This window comes from Megalobrama amblycephala, linkage group LG17, assembly GCF_018812025.1.
Source record: "Megalobrama amblycephala isolate DHTTF-2021 linkage group LG17, ASM1881202v1, whole genome shotgun sequence".
NCBI lineage: Eukaryota > Metazoa > Chordata > Actinopteri > Cypriniformes > Xenocyprididae > Megalobrama > Megalobrama amblycephala.
In genome coordinates, this window is record NC_063060.1 from 23,397,804 (window position 1) to 23,417,276 (window position 19,473).

General features: G+C 36.3%; 2 protein-coding genes across 2 annotated transcripts in view; one reads left to right on the plus strand and one right to left on the minus strand.

Moving 5' to 3' along the window:
* The window catches only part of si:dkey-119f1.1 (Structural maintenance of chromosomes protein 6-like), a 33,176-nt gene extending 28,193 nt beyond the window's left edge, over nt 1–4,983 (plus strand). The window contains exons 24-27 of the mRNA XM_048163237.1: nt 226–331; nt 1,215–1,367; nt 4,388–4,485; nt 4,599–4,983. Coding sequence (XP_048019194.1) covers nt 226–331; nt 1,215–1,367; nt 4,388–4,485; nt 4,599–4,686 — 445 coding nt within the window. The 3' untranslated portion in view covers nt 4,687–4,983. The remainder of the gene's footprint in view (nt 1–225; nt 332–1,214; nt 1,368–4,387; nt 4,486–4,598) is intronic.
* Nucleotides 4,984–9,534: 4,551 nt separating this feature from the next.
* otol1a (otolin 1a) lies at nt 9,535–16,071 on the minus strand. The gene is made up of 5 exons (XM_048164881.1): nt 15,424–16,071; nt 14,858–15,330; nt 14,684–14,773; nt 11,895–11,966; nt 9,535–10,715 (listed from the first exon to the last, which is right to left on the minus strand). Exons 1-5 carry the CDS (start codon nt 15,429–15,431, stop codon nt 9,832–9,834), a joined length of 1,527 nt encoding a protein of 508 aa, XP_048020838.1. The 5' UTR covers nt 15,432–16,071; the 3' UTR covers nt 9,535–9,831.
* Between the last annotated feature and the right edge of the window lie 3,402 nt (nt 16,072–19,473).

Here is a 19,473-nt window from a genome sequence, read left to right on the forward strand (position 1 = left end):
TTTTGTGATCTGTTGAAACACTACAGATCTGTGATGGTTTTAAATAGATAAATGTATTATACATTACTTTTTTTTTTTTTGATGTTTTAATGTCATAAGGATAAGTTACTGTGTGACATATTCAATTATTTTTCTGTGTTGACAAATTTCCTATTAAAACAGTCATTTGCAGTGGGACATATCAAAGGGCTTGTGCATTTTAATGAGGATGTTGTGTGTTTCCAGGTATCTTTCTGTACGCTGTAAGTACTACTTCGATTCCATGCTTTCTCAGAGAGGGTACATAGGGAAGATGACTTTTGACCACAAAAATGAGACTCTCTTCATATCAGTAAGTCATTGCATGATGATAACATAACGGATGTAGTTGTTTTCTTGATGAATTAGCACGGGATGACTCGGATAAAATATTAATAGATGCATGCTGTCTTGTAATTTAAAGGTCCCGTTCTTTGTGATCCCATGTTTCAAACTTTAGTTAGTGTGTAATGTTGTTGTTAGAGTATAAATAAAATCTGTAAAATTTTAAAGCTCAAAGTTCAATGCCAAGCGAGATATTTTATTTAACAAAAGTCGCCTACATCGAACGGCCAGTTTGGACTACATCCCTCTACTTCCTTCTTTAATGACGTCACTAAAACAGTTTTTTGACTAACCTCCTCCCACAGGAATACACAAGAGTTGCGTTTGTAGAGTGTGTTTGTCGCCATGTCGTCGAAACGCTGTTATTTTCATCCCGCAGTCCAATCACCGGGTCTGATTCCGGCTCAGATTGATAGGGTAAAATTAAAGACATGTTTACAATAACACTGAGCGCGTGCATCTCCACGTTATGGTAAGAGGCGTGACCTTTCCGGGCAAGGAGCGCTAAGCTGCTGTCGAATCACAACACAGGAACCGCTGGCACAATCAGAACTCGTTACGTATTTCTGAAGGAGGGACTTCATAGAACAAGGAAGTCATCAGCCCGTTTTTATGACAGTGGAAACAGCGGTATACAGATAAGTAAATTATGTGAAAAATACTGTGTTTTTTTACACGCAAAACATGAACACATGTTATATTGCACACTATAAACACAATCAAAGCTTCAAAAAACCACGAAAAACGGGACCTTTAATTTTATTAAATAGCCCATGTTCTCAGAGTATTTTACTGTGCATGAAACCGTGACAATACTTGTCTTTTATGATCATCATTGGTCTCTTCCTCAGGTTCAGCCAGGAGAGGGTGGTAAGGCTGCTCTGAGTGACATGCGCTCACTGTCTGGGGGAGAGCGTTCGTTTTCTACTGTGTGCTTCGTCCTGTCGCTGTGGGCCATAGCTGAAGCTCCATTCCGGGCCTTGGACGAATTTGACGTCTATATGGTAAAAATTTATATATATATATTTATATATGTATATAATTTTATATATATAATGTTTTTTTATATATTGTAGTAATGTTTGACATTACTATTGTTTTTACTGTGTTTTTGATCAAATAAATGTATCCTTAGTAAGCATAAGAGACTTTTTACAAAAACATTAGAAATCTTACCAAACCCGTAGTTTCAATAGATTTCGGCATTTCTGCAGTCCTGTTTTCACTACAGAAACGAGTATATTGAAAATAACACCTTGCTGAAAAACATATTCTCAGGGAGGTAATATTTACCAATTAAATAAAAAAAAAAAAAAAAAAAGTTCTGTGTGAATGTATAGTTGCTGGTTGCTATTTTTTCACCATTTAGCTTTTTTTTTAGTTCATTTAAAAGCTTTTACAATGTTGAAATTAATGTAGTTTAATAGGTGGCTGTAAAGTCTGTATACAGTTGTGGCCAGAATTATTGGCACAATTATTGGTCAAAGATGACTCTAAAAATAAATCTGCATTGTTTATCCTTTTGATCTTTAATTTATAAAATTAGCAAAAATCTAACCTTTCATTGAAGGAAAAGAATTGAAAGTGGGGGGGGAAGTAACATTATGAAATAAATCTTTTTCTCCAAAACACGTTGACCACAATTATTGGCACCCTTTTATTCAATACTTTTTGCAACCTCCTTTTGCCAAGATAACAGCTCTGAGTCTTCTTCTATAATGCCTGATGAGTTTGGAGAACACCTGACAAGAGATCAGAGACCATTCCTTCATGCAGAATCTCTCCAGATCCTTCAGATTCCAGCTCCATGTTGGTGCTTCTTCTCTTCAGTTCACTCCACTCATTCTCTTTAGGGTTCAGGTCAGAGGCCTTGAGATGGCCATGTCAGAAGCTTCATTTTGTGCTCAGTGACACATTTTTGTGTTGGTTTTGATGTTTGTTTTGGATCATTGTCCCGACGGATGATCCAACCACAGCCCATTATAAGGTTTCTAGCAGAAGCGGTCAGGTTTTGATTTTTTATCTGTTGGTATTTGATAGAATCTATGATACCATGTATCTGAACAAGATGTCCCGGACCTCCAGCACAAAAATAGGCCCACAACATTAAAGATCCAGCAGTATATTTAACAGAGGGCATGGGGCACTTTTTATCCATGTGTGCACCAAAACCATCTGGTGGGTTTGCTGCCAAAAAGCTCTTCTTTTAGTTTCATCTGACCATAGAAGCCGGTCCCGTTTGAAGTTCCTGTCTTGTCTGACAACTGAATATGCTGGAGATTGTTTCTGGATGACAGCAGAGGATTTTTCTTGAAACCCTCCCAAACAACTTTTGGTGATGTAGGTGCTTTTGATAATTTTTTTTTTTTAGGCTTTCTGAGACTCAAGACTCAACTAATCTCTGTAATTCTCCAGCTGTGATCCTTGGAGAGTCTTTGGCCACTCAAACTTTCCTCCTCACTGCGCATTAGGATGATTTAGACACACGTCCTCTTCCAGGCAGATTTATAACATGTTTAGTTGATTGGAACTTCTTAATTATTGCCCTGATAGTGGAAATGGGGATTTTCAATGCTTTATCTATTTTCTTACAGTCACTTTCTATTTTGTGAAGCTCAACAATCTTTTGCAGCACATCAGAACTGTATTCTTTGGTTTTACTCATTGTGTTAAATGTTTAAGGGAATTTGGCCTTTGTGTTTCCTCATGTTTATACTCCTGTGGAACAGGAAGTCATGGCTGGACAGTTTCATGCTCCTAGTCACCCTGGTGTGCTAAAAGATGTAAATATGAATGGGAATATACTTCAGAGATATTTTACTCATAAAAAATTCTAGGGGTGCCAATAATTGTGGCCAACGTGTTTTGGAGAAAAACATTTATTTCTTAATGTTATTTTCCCCCCACTTTCAATTCTTTTCCTTCAATGAAAGGTAAGATTTTTGCTAATTTTACAAATTAAAGATCAAAAGGATAAACAATGCAGATTTATTTTTAGAGTCATCTTTGATCATATTTATGAAGGGTGCCAATAATTCTGGCCACAACTGTACATATTAATTATAGAAGTAGAAATAAAAGTTTATAGTTGTATTTGGATTAATGTGCCCCTATTATTTTGTATTTGAGGTATTCAAGGTCAAAAAAACACTAATTTTCTCATAATATACATTGCAGCATCACCTAATTTCTCAAAGAGTCTGATAACGGTTAATTCGAAGATTCGGTCTCCCTATACCCCTCCTTTTCGAGAGCTTTCTCTGCTTTGATTGGTCAGATGATCCAGTCTGTTGTGATAGCTTGACCGCTTACAGTGTGTGTCAGAAATGAATTGCCTATTACCTGAATTTCAGCTCTTCCTCAGCACTTGTACACACAGTGATACGAACAGTAACAATGGCGTTGGTTTTTCCATATCAATTCCAGTGCGAGTCCTCATCCTTTTGAAGTGCATACAAATTGGATTTGTGTTCACAGTGCTGAAAACAGCATCTTCTCACCATGAACAACACAAACTAAATCTTTCAGGCCTCAACAACAGCTACAGTTTTTGAGGGCAGATCAAAGTAGATGTTCATAGACAGCCAATGAAGACCATTGGTTATAACAGGAAGTGAGACTGGAATTGCTGAATTGCAGTTCAGAATCGATTCTTTGTTTCTTTTAGGAGACAATAACGTTGTCATGCACTTTCATCTTTCAACTTTGCAGACCTTTTACATTCACAAACAGCTATATTACACACTGTGTGAAAGGGAACATTCAAAAAAGCATAAAAGGGGCACTTTAAAAATAGTATGTCACACTGAAGGACACTGCTGTCACTGCTTGATATGTCAAGTAACGTGTTAAATTAATGTCATGCTTAAAAAGATTTTTCATTTAAATCAAAATGAATATGAAATAAGTCTAAAGAGCATTGTGTGAATACAAAAAGACATTTGTCATGGCTACTGATGAGAATCAGGTGAGGGAGTCATTAAGAAGAGTGTGCAGTCACTCTATTGTGTGTTTGCTCTTTCAGGACATGGTGAACAGGAGAATTTCGATGGACATGATGTTGAAGATCGCTGCCAGCCAGCGCTACAGACAGTTTATTTTCCTCACACCACAGAGCATGAGGTAAAGAGCTTCTCTGGTGTTAATGTAAAACTGTAGTTAGATTAAAAGATCTGATTCTGTTATTGCTTTATTCTTACGATTAATAATGTACTGTTCTTCTTTCCTTTTCCCAGTTCTCTTCCGTTAAACAACATGATTCGTATCCTACGTCTCAACGACCCTGACCGTAGCCAGTCAACTCTTTCTTTCGGTCAAGAATAATGCTGCTGTCCTCTGAACTGTGGTTTACACCTCTGCACTTTATAGTTCTCTATCTTTAAATTATATTTCTCTATAAATGTTTACAATTTTTTTTTTTTTTTCTTCAAAGATGTCATTTAAAAGTATGTACATTTATAAACTAATTTAGTTATTTAAAACCAAAATTTGCAGCTCTCGTTTTGTTCTGCACTTTAAATTTTTCTAAAAAAAAACCTAGTTTTTAAGTTTTATAATACAAATGTGATTACGATGTTAGTTGCATTGAAACTCGGTTGAATAAACCTTTTGAATAAGTAATTTTTTATTTCATTTTTTCATTCTTCCATTGTTTTATTTTTATCGTTGACTTAAAAAAGAAATTAAAATGTTTCCTAGTTCAACAAAAGGAAAACCCCATCTGTCACTTTATTTTGTGCATCCATTCACCAAAGTCATGTGGTTTTGTACTGCTGTGGCCTATTTCATAAAACTACCTTAAAGGATTAGTTCACTTTAAAATGAAAATTACCAAATGCTTTACTCACCCTCAAGCCATCCTAGGTTCATATGACTTTCTTCTTTCTGAAATCCATGTGGTTGTGTAAGGAAAATATATCTATACTTAAGTTATAAAGTAACATATCTAGGTTCCGCCAGACCGCCTTCCGTATTGCGCTTTTTTTTTTTTTTTTTTTTTTTGTGTGTGTATGTTGAATACAGAAGGCGGTCTGGTGGAAGCTAGACGAGGAAGCGTTTACTAACCCCCCCAAACTGTGTGGAGTATGTTTATAATGAATGGATGCACTTTTTAATTTTTACAGTGAGCTAATCCTTTAGCTCTTTCCCTGCCATTGACAGGATTTTCCAGCAGTCCATGTTTTCACTGTTTTATGGTAGGGGGGCCTATTATTAGCCTGGTAATACCAGACTCTGCTACTTCACTTTGCTTCGTAGACAGAGTCTGGAATGGCATAATAGAGAAGTGTTTTCTCTCTCGCTAGGGGACGCTTGTCTGAAGTTTAAAATCATTGGTTACCCGTAAGCCAATCAGATACGTTTAGTTATGACGTATGTTATCCGCCTGTACAGCCGCATCGAAGCACAGACATCATGCATCGAACTCAAATCTATGATTGAACTTCCACTGTAAACCTGTTGTAAACACATGATGATGTGAGCGAAATACCGGAGTGAACATGGCTGTAAACGACTTTTGCAGATTATGCGAAGTTAATGCATCCCGAAGTTTGCATCCCGTGTCTCGTTTCCCATTTCCGCGGTCGTTTCGGTTTTCGATTTCTCTAACCTACAATGTAAAACTCGGCGCTTAGCATCTACGTCACGGCTCTCAGCCCGCCCTCTGTTCGTTGATTGGCCCGGCTGTTTCCAGACCGGTGGCAAACACAAAGCTCTGACGCTGTATCAGACTGAGTACAGAAGCGAAATGAAATTGAGCGGAAGTAGGAAGTCTGACGTAGTCAGGCTAGCCTATTATGCATTTTCTGAAAGAATGCAGAATCTCTCAGAATCAAAACACAGGCAAAGCAGCAGCAGAAGCAATTGATATAAGCATTGCTTATGCACATGTAAAGTAACACGATCATCAAACATTAAACAGCATATAAATCAGTACTGCTTAACGTTACTGAAATGTTGACCAAGGACAAGGGTATAGGACTGTGCAAGCTTTGGGGTGAACGAATTTGACTTCTGAATGGGCAGAATGCAAATAATGCTGTAAATTGTGGTTTTCCAGTGCAGTTTATGACATGCAGTCACAATGGCACTGATTCAGTTCTGTGGTAATCTCTGAGCCTGTGCTTCAGTTGCGATAAGCAACTGGTGGTGTCCATCTATCTTTGTCAGTGAGTCTCTTACTTAACTCACTGATCACAGTTCCTATTTGAATCAGCTTGTCATGGCTGGTTATATCCTGACATTTTTTGTGGCGGTTCCCCTTGATAAATACATTTGTGGTTTTTGTAATTGATGGTGTGCCAACTGGCACCTGAACATTTTGCATTTTTTGTTGCCTTTTCATCGCTCAGTCATTGTTCACTGATCCCTATGAAGTATAGTCAGATATGTTAACCAAACAATTATTTAAAGGATATTGAAATCAAAATTAGAACTTTTGTCTCTGTGTTTAACATATATTCACTTATATATAATATCATATATTATATATTGTTATAGGTTCCAAAGCCATCTTTAGCAAAAACATGCATTTAAATTTTATAGTATTTCTTCTAAAAAATAATGACTCATCAAGCACTACAGAGATTGTTATACAATCAAATCCTTCCTATAATGAGAATTTTCCTCCAACAAACAAGTATCAAATCATAATTCATGGCTGAGATGTAAAGCCTATTTTATATTGATTGAATTAATTCTTTAATGTCTTGATATGTCCGGTTTAAACATCCTGTTTCAATAACACACTGGACAAAAACAGTTCTAAAGTGACTGCATTTGTCATTTAGCAGAGCATTTGTTATATCAACTCTAGAATTATTGGCACCCTTGGTAAATATGAGCAAATATGGCTGTGAATATAAATGTGCATTGTTTATCCTTTTGATCTTTCATTTAAAAATTAACAAAATTCTAACCTTTCATTAAAGTAAAATAATTGAAAGTGGAGGGAAACTAACATTATGAAATAAATGTTTTTCTTCAATGCATGCTAGCCACAATTATTGGCACTCCTAGAAATTCTTATGAGTAAAATATCTCTGAAGTATATTCCCATTCATATTTACATTTTTTTTAGCACACCAGGGTGATCATGAACATGAAATTGTCCAGCCATGACTTCCTGTTCCACAGGAGTACAAAAATGTGTAAACACAAAGGCCAAATTCCCTTAAAGGATTAGTTCACTTTCAAATTAAAATTTCCTGATAATTTACCCACCCCCATGTCATCCAAGATGTTCATGTCTTTCTTTCTTCAGTCGAAAAGAAATTAAGGTTTTTGTTGAAAACATTCCAGGATTTTTCTCCATATAGCGGACTTATAATGGAGCCCAAACGGTTGAAGGTCAAAATTACAGTTTACAGCGATCCCAGACGAGAAATAAGGGTCCTATCTAGAGAAACCATCGCTCATTTTCTTAAAAAAATAAAAATAAAAATGTTTTAACCATAAATGCTCATCTTGAACTAGCTCTCTTCTTCTTCTCTATTAGAATTCCGGCAGTGTAGACACTGCTAAGTGTATTACTGCCCTCCACAGGTCAAAGTTTGAACTAAATTGTCATATACAATATGCTAGTGCAAGTATATAACAATTAGTTCAAACTTTAACCTGTGGAGGGCAGTAATACACTTAGCAGTGTTTACACTGCCGGAATTCTAATAGAGAAGAAGAAGAAGAAGAGAGCTAGTTTAAGATTAGCATTTATTGTTAAAACGTATATAATTTTTTTTTTTTTTTTTTTCTTTTTTTTGGGAAAAGACCCTTATTCCTCGTCTGGGATCGTGTAGAACGTTTTGAAGCTGCAATGAAACTGTAATTTTGACCTTCAACCGTTTGGGCTCCATTGAAGTCCACTATATGGAGAAAAATCCTGGAATGTTTTCATCAAAAACCTTAATTTCTCTTCGACTGAAGAAAGAAAGACATGAACATCTTGGATGACAAATTTTCATTTGAAAGTGAACTAATCCTTTAATCATTCATCACAATGAGTAAAACCAAAGAATATAGTTCTGATGTGCAGCAAAAGATTGTTTAGCTTGGCAAAATAGAAAGTGGCTGTAAGAAAATAGCTAAAGCATTGGAAAAAGACCATTTCCACCATCAGGGCAATAATTAAAAATTTCCAATCAACAGGAAATGTTACAAATCTGCCTGGAAGAGAACATGTGTTTATATCATCCTAATGCACGGTGAGGAGGAGAGTTTAAGTGGCCAAAAACTCTCCAAGGATCACAGCTGGAGAATTGCAGAAAATAGTTGTCTCTGGGTCAGAAAGCCTAAAAAAAAAATTATCAAACAGCACCTACATCCCCACATGTTGTTCGGGAGGGTTTCAAGAAAAATCCTCTGCTCTCATCCAGAAACAATCTCCAGCATATTCAGTTGTCAGACACGACTGGAACTTCAAACGGGACCAGCTTCTATGGTCAAATGAAACTAAAAAATAGCTTTTGGCAGCAAACTCACCAGATGGGTTTGGTGCACACATGGATAAAAAGTACCCCATGCCCTCTGTTAAATATACTGCTGGATCTTTAAAAAGTGATAGTAAAGACTTATATTGTTTGAAAAGATTTCTATTTTGAATAAATGCTGTTCTTTTTAATTTTTTATTTGTCAGTGAATCCTGAAAAAAGTATCAGATTCCAAAAAAAAAAAAAAAAAAAAAGCACAACTGTTTTCAACATTGATAATAAGTATCAATCAGCATATTAGAATGATTTCTGAAGGATCATGTGACACTGAAGACTGGAGTAATGATGATGAATATTTAGCTTTGTATCACAGAAATAAATTACATTTTAAAGTATATTAAAATAGAAGACCATTATTTAAAATTGTAATAATATTTCACAATATTACTGTTTTTTAAATAGTAATGTGTCCAACTCCAAACTTCTGACCGTGTGTGTATGTGTGATTTCATTTAATTTTAGGCCATAATGCATTAAGTATTTTAATTAAAGAATATAAATAGATGTGTTTTAATTCAATTACAAAAAAAAAAATAAAAAATTATTCCAGTGATTACGTGAATGAAAAAAAAAAAAAAATGTATCACTTATAATTAACAGAACTAACACTTGGATTTATTAAAAAAAATTAACATTACAAAAAAATCACAGCATAGTGTGACCTTTAGGTAAGAAAGCAAGACCAAAATAAAGCATTATTAATTTTATTGCATAAGTTGCCAGTTTAGTTGTATAAATATGTTAAGAGCTATAGCTGCCACAAATCATCAGCTTATTAAAAAAAATGAATGCAATCAAGCAACGATTGTTCTGGCAATAAAACAGGTAGCATAATAATTAGTGGCTGTACAATTTAGTGTTAGTAGACAAATCTAAATTCAGGGCTCAAGTACTTTAGGTAATATAGGTAGCTTCCAGTTCACCCCTACAAAACGAAGTATAGGTCTAAAATGGTTCATCCAGAGGTCAATGCGATTCCTGGCCATCAGTCCTTGGTTGCATCGGCATAGAGCAGGAATCCAGAGAATGTGCTGTCGTCCTCGCTGCTGGAATAAACACCGTTCCAGTCCCGCAAAGTCTCCAGCCATACCTGGTCACCAGATGATAAACGAAGCACTGCCATGTTGGAGGCCTGGTCAATGTCCTGGCCATAAAGGGAGTCACGAGTTCGCAGTTTCCGAATGCCGTTCACCACCAGGGCTGCACGCAGGGGCCGATTACGCACAGTTATGTAGTAGGAAAAGACGTAAACTCCCCCATGAGTGCAGTTGAACTTACTGGCATGGGGGTCCCAGTGGCCCTCCTCATTGTAAATGACTTTGTCAAACTTGATAGGCAGGCCAGGTGGCGGGAACGATCGGCTAGGAAAAAGACCAACGCTAAATGCTGAACGCTTCTGAACGGCAGGTTCACCTTTAAGACCCTTAAATCCCCGGACACCTCGTGCTCCCTTTAGGCCTCGTGTGCCTTTCATCCCTGGCATCCCCCTCTGCCCTGGTGGTCCATGGGGTCCTGGAGGACCAGGCTCTCCCTGCTTACCTGGGGGTCCTGGGTCTCCCTTCAACCCCTTAGCCCCAGGAAGCCCATCTGTGCAATTCAGACCTGGCACGCCCATGTCTCCTTTTGGCCCTTGAGGCCCTGGCTCCCCCATACTGCCTTTCTGCCCTTTCTCTCCAAATGGACAGTCTCCTTTGTCACCTTTCTCCCCTTTGATGCCATCTGGTCCGGGGGGGCCAGTCAGTCCTTGTATGCCAGGCTCACCCGCTTCTCCCTTTGTTCCATTCCAGCCGGGCTCTCCCCTGTCCCCTGGGTCTCCTTTCAGGCCGGGTAAACCGGTATCTCCTTTGTCTCCTTTGAGGCCCAGTTCACCTGCACACATTAACATCAACTAGAATTCGAAATTTAAGGCCAATTCTCAGGAAACTGTTGCTGATTATCTGCTTGAAAAGACTACTTGTGAACATTTACATTTTCCCAGCTCTGAATATATTTAGATAATATAGTATTGCTCAGTTCTGGTGTGCCTTGTAAGAAATTATACACTGTAATTAAAAAGAAAAGATTCAAAAGAATCAACCTTATTAGGGCTTCACCATAACAGAGTTGAAGTATCAAGCTTGATAAGGTCGATGTAAATGTAATGAAATGCTTATAAAGACTGTAAAACAAACCTATATCACTTAGAAAGGTGTGGTCAAAACGACTCTGATATCTTTGAATATGAAGAATATAATATAATAAATACCAGTAGTTAGATATTACTTCTAACCCTAAAGTTCTATATTATTTCAACCCCGTCACAATTCATTTGCAATCCTTATACTTGGATAACTGAGTAAATTCTGATAGTACTGCTCCGTTTCAGTGTGTCTTGTAAGAAATTAAACATTCTAATTAAAAAAGATCATCACAACCCATAGTGGGGCTTCGCCATAACAGAGTTGAAATATTGAGCGTGATGCGGTCAATGTAAACATAGTTGAATACTTATAAAGACTGTAAAAGAAACCTATATCTGTTAAAATCATGTGGTCAAAGGGTCTTCAATGATGTCACTCATTTGAATATGTTAAAAAGATCAAAGCATTATTTTGAAAAGGGGGAAATATCACATCGCAACAGGGTGGAACAGAAATTGTATATTAAAAAACAAATGCATAAAGTATTTTAGAAAAAAAAAATCTACATGTATTTATTCTATAAAATATAACTATTTGAACTAATCCTAAATATAGTTACAGCCTTCAAAATACTAATATATATTTATCAAGCCATTATTTTTAAAGGGTGGAAGCATAACAGGGTTGAACAATGTGTGGGACAAAAACAAATTCTGGGTTTTATTTAAAATATAAAATTAATGCTCTTAAAATTCCTACATACTAAACAGATTTTTTCTTGTTTTTGTTTTTTTCTAGCAGTAGCAGTAGTAGTAGTAGTAGTAAATCATGGCACCGTTTCCTGAGAACAGTCCATAAATCAGCATAGCAACCATAACATAAAGTGCATCAAGGATTGGGTTAGAGCTTTTGTCACAAATGAATGTACCTTTCTCTCCTTGTTTCCCAGTAACACCGGGAATCCCAGGTAGCCCACTCACTCCAGGATCACCTTTCTCTCCTGAAGGAGAAAAGGACATCTGTCTACAAATGATTTGCACGTCTACTCTTTTCTGACACAGTTAATCAGAATAGATCTCAATCCTTAAGAATACACAAAGGTTCACAAGAGAACAAAAACCCTAAACACTGGTGTATTTATTAACTTGAGTGGTTACTCCTGCTTGCTCAGGATAGAAAGAGAGAAGAATCAGAGATAGAGAGCTCTAGTCACATTTTTTTTTCACAGTTTGGCAGACAACCTTTTGTGCAATCTCAGGGAACTAGCGTTACCAGTTTCGAGACAAATTGTAGGTTTTGCCAACTTGTGAGAGCATGCAGTACTACAGGAAAGGGAAAAGTTCAGTCTGTTTGATCTAGGCGTGGCAGTTGTTCGTTCTAATATGGACATGGGTGAAGCCTTGAAAATACACACAAACTCCATGAAATTCTAAGGTCTAGGTTTTCTCAAATGTTTTTCCTTGCAAAACAATGATATGTGTATACACAATCAACAGATAATGTCCATAATCCTTTGTTTATAACCTTGGATAGACTAACTTCTATATATGGAAGTTGTGGGGAAAAAGGTCATTGTGTAAACAGTATTTGCCTAAATTCCTTTTGACTCCTTTATATTAAATCTTAAATGTAAAACTTATGATTATAACATCTAATATCTTTTATACAACACTTATTTCCAGTCCTATTTGATTGGTCAAGCAACATTCAAAAAGTGCTGAAATAACAGTCCAACTACACTGGGAATTTTCACTCTTTGTATTTCTTTTCTTGTTTGACACTTAATCCCATGAGGCCACAGGAGTTGAGTTGTGAATGGCAGTGAAGCGAAAATTGACGCCTCAGGTGTGCGGATTTCATTCATACTATATTCAACATACATTTTTAATGATCCCAGCGTTCATTCCTTGTTAAATGTATGCGATTGTTTGCGATTTCAGACATAGTCACTAATTTATTCGGAAATAATCAAATGTATTATGAGTGAATGGCTGCTTCCATCCAGTTTCGAATTTAACTTGTGCACCAAATTGGAATATTGCATAAAATATTTGTGAATAAAGCGCTGTTTCCATCCAGTGAGTCAACAAGAACAAAATCAATAAACTGTTGCTAAATATCACTAAGAAAAAAATGGAAGTTGCTGCAGTAGGAGAAGCCACTGTATATAATAATTTACTTACATAGTTAATTACTTGTGCCTCAGAGCACTTTTTGGAGGCGGAATGCAGACGTTGTGCAAGACTGTTCTGGAAGGTAATTATACTAAACCACTTTGATGACAGACTTTGCTCAAGCATTTCAGAATTACCAAAATTTTCAGATGCTGTGCAATGAGATCGGTCCGCTGCTTGGACAAGTTATGCCGTCCCATCGCAAAGTCATGTCTTTTTTTTATGATCATCGAAGAATTTAATCAGTAAATGTGTTTCCATCGAAGGTTATGCACAGGTTTTCTTATCAGATAAAAATGTATTCCACTCATTTGAGCACATACGTTTTTTATGTGCATTTTTAGAACTTATACGCATCGTGGCCTTTCCATCCAGCGTTTTTTTTTTTTTGTTTTTTTTTTGCGATATCCCAAATGCGCCTAAAATAGGTGAATGGAAACAGTTATTGAATGGTTCACTCAACCTAATTCGTTCAAGCTCAGTGGTTTATTAAGAAACTACTGTTCATTGCTCAGAGATGTAACAGTTAAAGGAACACTCCACTTTTTTTGAAAATAGGCTCATTTTCCAACTCTCCTAGAGTTAAACAGTAGAGTTTTACCGTTTTCGAATCCATTCAGCCGATCTCCAGGTCTGGCGGTACCACTTTTAGCATAGCTTAGCATAGTTCATTGAATCTGATTAGACCGTTAGCATCTCGCTCAAAACTGACCAAAGAGTTTTTATATTTTTCCTATTTAAAACTTGACTCTTCTGTAGTTACATCATGTACTAAGACCGACGGAAAATGAAAAGTTGCAATTTTCTAGGCCGATATGGATAGGAACTAGGAACTATACTCTCATTCTGGTGTAATAATCAAGGAACTTTGCTGCCGTACCATGGGTGCAGCAGGCGCAATGATATTACGCAGCGGCTGTGACCCCCTGCTTGCACAGGGAGCATGCCTTGCAACCATGGAGACATTTGTGAGAGACACTGCGTAATATCATTGCGCCTGCTGCACCCATGGTACGGCAGCAAAGTTCCTTGATTATTACGCCAGAACGAGAGTATAGTTCCTAGCCATATCGGCTTAGAAAATCGCAACTTATCATTTTCCATCGGTCTTAGTACATGATGTAATTACAGAAGAGTCAAGTTTTAAATAGGAAAAATATCAAAACTCTTTGGTCATTTTTGAGCGAGATGCTAATGGTCTAATCAGATTCAATGAACTATGCTAAGCTATGCTAAAAGTGTTACCGCCAGACCCGGAGATCGGCTGAATGGATTCGAAAACGGTAAAACTCAACTGTTTAACTCTAGGGGAGTCGGAAAATGAGCCTATTTTCAAAAAAAAAAAGTGGAGTGTTCCTTTAACTCTGCTTTGGGTTTGCTATGGAACGATTTTCTTCGCTGGAACAAAAAACAGACAAGTAACTGCCAATATTGTGTCTAAAATGTAAATTACACAACATTTACGTCTTGTTTACTGAACTCTTTTGATCATCTCTTGCTCATACTTAAGTTGAACACAAGCACATGACAATACCATACAGACCATTTTCTCCATGTGGCCCTGGAGCGCCAGTGAGTCCATCTTGACCTGGAGGTCCAGGAGGTCCCATCTCCCCCTTTTCTCCTGGAATACCTTGCAAGATTACAAATAAAGTACGAAGTTTAATTTAGCATTTGGTACAGATATCAGCTAGGCAATTACCACTCGTCTTCTTACCCGGCAATCCCTTTTCTCCTACCGGTCCTGGAGGACCTCTCTCTGGTGGACAACACTCACAGAAGTTGAAAAAGCACTCGTTGTAGTCCAACGTGTAGTTCCCAGGGCCCACCCCAGGAGGAACCATGGCCTCCGTGTGGTAGTCAGCAGAATAAGCATCACTGGAGTAAGTGGTGCTGTCGGTGGGGGAAATAGAGTACGCATCCATCATGGAGTCTGTGACTTCCTCTGTGATGCCAATGGCGGTGGGGCTCACAGTGGTAGTGATCGAATGAGACCCCAAGCGGGCTGGCGGCTGTGGAGGACCTCCTTCATCTCGAGGCGGAGGCTTCTTAGTGGGTTTCAGTCGTGGCCACTGTGTGGTCTTGGGTAGTGATGCTTGAGTCCTTGTTGTTACCTCCAGCAAGGCCATCAGCAGGATGACTGGGTGGAGAATACTGGGCATTGTCCCAATAGCTGCACACAAACAGCAGCTAAACGCACCGAGGACAGAAGTGGATACTAAACGGATGTTGATAAAATAGATCTTTGCATTACATGAAGAAAAACATACAGTTAATACTTACCTAGTCATCTAACTTCAGTGCCACTTCTCCGTTCCCTTCTCTAAGAGAAATCAGCATCCAGATCACTACCTTTTAACAACCTGTGCCTCCCCGTCCCCCCTCAGCCCAGCCAATGAGAGTGTTTTCTGCAGCATGGGCAGGTGACATACACTTGGCACAGACCCGAGGATTTGATACCTGAGGAGAAGCTAATGTGATGGCTTTAGAAAGTAACATATCAGTCCACCTCATTCTCATGCATCTGTATCCCTTACTGTGTTATATCACGTAGAAGGACAATTAATTTGCAATATACACACATATACCTGTCTATGTATCCTCTTCATTCATCATGACTAAGAATCAACAGGAAATTATGAAAAATTATGTAATTATACATAATTGATTAAATGCATCTGGTCACTTTGTTCACACAAAGAAAGAGCACATTTTTCAAGGGCAAATGTGAACTTTATACATGACTGTACATCCACTAAAAATGGCTCAGAAAGTGTTATTTCTGTGAACATGACACTTAGTATTTTGTATACAATGCAATGAAACCAATACATTTAGGTGTAACTTATGCACCCAAATACTTTTTAGGTCACTTTATGAGAGTATCATATAATGGAAAGGGTACAGAAGAGGATTAGGGCCAAGCAATAAAAAAATAAAACCATCTCGAGATTAAAGTTGTTAAATTTCGAGAAAAAACTCGTTAAATTTCGAGAAAAAAGTCAAGATAAAATGTTGAGAATAAAGTCATTAAATTACGAGAAAAAAGTCGTTAAATTACAAGAACAAATTTGTTAAATTATGAGAAAAATGTTGTTAAATTTCGAGAAAAAAGTCGAGATAAAATGTTGAGAATAAACTCATTAAATTACGAGAATAAAGTCATTAAATTACGAGAAAAAAGTCATTAAATTACGAGAACAAATTCGTTAAATTATGAGAAAAATGTTACATTTCGAGAAAAAAGTCGAGATAAAATGTTGAGAATAAATTCATTAAATTAGCAAATTTATTCTTGTAATTTAACGAATTTGTTCTCGTAATTTAATGACTTTTTTCTCGTAATTTAATGACTTTATTCTCAACATTTTATCTCGACTTTTTTCTCGAAATTTAACGAGTTTGTTCTCGTAATTTAACGACTTTTTTCTCGAAATTTTTCGTTTTTTCTTTAATCTCGAGATGGTTTTATTATTGCTTGGCCCTAATCCTCTTTCGTAGAAAGGAGCTCAGACTCTGCCGTTCAAAAGTTTGGGGTCAGTAAGAAGTCTCTTATGCTCACCAAGGCTGATTTTATTTAATTAAAAATACAGCAAAAACAGTATATTGTGAAATATTATTACAATTTAAAATAACTGTTTTAACATATTTTAAAATGTAATTTATTACTATGATGGCAAAGCTGAATTTCAACATCATTATTTCAGTTTTTTGTCACATGATCCTTCAGATTTCATTCTAATACGCTGATATGCTGATCTTCTTATTATCAATGTTTAAGCAGTTGTGCTGCTTAATATTTTTGTGGAAACCATGATACATTTTTTTCAGGATTCTTTGATAATTAATAAAAAGCCCAAAAGAAAAGCAAGTAAATTTACTTGAATAAAATTTGCTGTATGATTTACTTGGAAACAATTTTCACTCAGAAACCTCTAGTAAATTTCACAAATAATTACAAAGAAATGGGAGGTAACACAATTAAACATATTTTTTAAGGTAGAAAGACAGAAATGGTCATTTCTTGTAAAAACTTAATACTCTTTAACTTACAACTTTGAAAAATATTTTTTACAGTGTAAATAAGTTTCCGTAACATTATAAATGTCTTTACTCTCACTTCTGATTAATTTATTGCAACCTTGCTGAATAAAAGTGTTAATTTCTCTCACAAAACATTCATACAGACCCCAAACTTTGAATTATAGTGTAAATCTTTATATATTGTTTATTATAAAAAATATTAAACTGATGATATCAGTCCAGGAACACTGATGCTCTCTTATGTGCTCCACAATGTGAAACAAAGGTTGAGTAAGTCATGATTTTCCCAAGGATCAAAGAGAATCAGAGACTTTTGGGGGATTTTTGAACGGTCTCAGTGGAGAAAACACTAACACTTGGGGGGCGAATGGTCGTGTATCCTAGACGCCTTCAAACCCTTCCATCAGACACACAGTCTGCTTCCTAACAGTATAAATGTACAAAATTTGAACGAAGAAACCCGGGGTCAAAACTGCCTTCTACAGAAATGTGGCCTGAATTCTGTGTAACTGGTCCATTTGGCCGAAGCTCAAAGGGAAGCCAAATAATCAAAGCAAATGAGACTTTGGCCCATGAAACAAAGTCATGGCAGTCATTCTGTGGACCTCCTTCAGGAAATCCAGCACTAGTGACTTTTATATCTCAGGGGCTTACTGACCAGAGTAACCCCAGAGTTAAGATGTTCATCTCATACCTCTCGATGTGATATGATCTGTTCCAGCGGTGCAATGACATCATTCAAGGAAAAACGTTTAAATTACACCTCCAGTGTTTGTCAGATCGGTAGAGTGTGATTAAAGCGTGACTGTGTTCATGACTAAGGTATGACATCTTAAACTGGGCATAGTCAAACTCTTCAACAATGTATGTTTTATCTAAACTTTTAGGAAGAAACTTTCTGCCACAAAGCTAGGGTGTTTTGGGGTGTGTTTTATTTATTTAATTTTTTTTGCTATAGTGTTTCGGTCAGGCATGTTTCAATTTTTGAACTGACATTCATTTTGATTTTTTTAATGTCAAAGTCAATTAAGCATTCTCTTTTTTATTTCTTAGTAACAGAAATAGTATTCTAACAAAATTGCTTATTAATATTTGAAAAAGAAAAAAACAACTTGACAGTGTGTACAGGTCAAAGTCTTTTAAATTATCACTGTGACCTTTTTATGAAGGTTAGTTCAGGGCAGGCTGTAAAATATATTATGTGACTCGCCCCAAAAATAGCTATTTATGAATTAGTATAAATGTAAAATAATATGTATGTGTAAAATATTTTTTTATATTCATATATTAAACTATTTATAATTATCATAAACAATTATTTGTAAGTATTTCTGAATAAAAAAAAAACACTTTTTAACTTAAAATATTTTATATAAATATATTTTAAAACTTTTTGTTTTGAAAATGATGATGTATTTAAGGTGGAAGTAATTTTTTTTTACATTACTTTTTAGTTATTAAACACAATTTTTGTTGGAAAAAACTTTTTCAAAATTGACTAAGAACTTGCCAACTGTTTTAACCCTCAACCCTTTCATTGCTTTTAAATCTAGATTTTTTAAATATTTTTAGTAGGCCTATTCTCAAAAAAAAAAATTATTTTGTCATGTTATATCACACATGATGCAAGATGAGTTACAGCACACTCTTAAAAATGACCTATTACACCCAACTTTAGTGTAATGTCGCTGCTTGAGCATGAAAAAAGTCTGCAAAGATACAAAGCACAAAGTCACTCCAAAGCGAGTTATTCTCTATATCAGTAAGCACAGTTTCTGAAATCCTTGAAATGCCTCGATTGTAGTCTTAAAGGGATAGTTCACCCAAAAATGAAAATTATTCCATGATTTACCCACCCACAAGCCATCCTAGGTGTATATGACAATCTTCTTTCAGACAAACACAATCGGAGATATATTTAAAAATATCCTTAGTCCTCCAAGGATGTGCGTTGAATGCGAATGACTGTCACGCCAGAAGCTCCTTATTTTACTTTATAAAGTTTTAAATAAGGAAAATTTTCTTACACAAACGCATTGATTCACTTTTATTAACCACCTGGAGTCATATGGATTCATTTTTTTTATAGATGGATGCATTTTTGTTGTCTTCAAAAATTGGGTGGCCATTCACAATCATTATAAACCTTGGAGGACTAAGGATATTTTTAAATATATCTCCAATTGTGTTTGTCTGAAAGAAGATAGTCATATACACCTAGGATGGCTTGAGGGTGAGTAAATCATTAGATCATTTTCATTTTTGGGTGAACTAACCCTTTAAGTTTTC

Coding starts and splice junctions, on each gene's coding strand:
- otol1a (XM_048164881.1), bottom strand. Junction 14,774..14,857: donor AGGAGAAAAGGGATTGCCGG/GTAAGAAGACGA, acceptor TAATCTTGCAAG/GTATTCCAGGAGAAAAGGGG. Junction 10,716..11,894: donor TGGGAAACAAGGAGAGAAAG/GTACATTCATTT, acceptor TAATGTGTGCAG/GTGAACTGGGCCTCAAAGGA.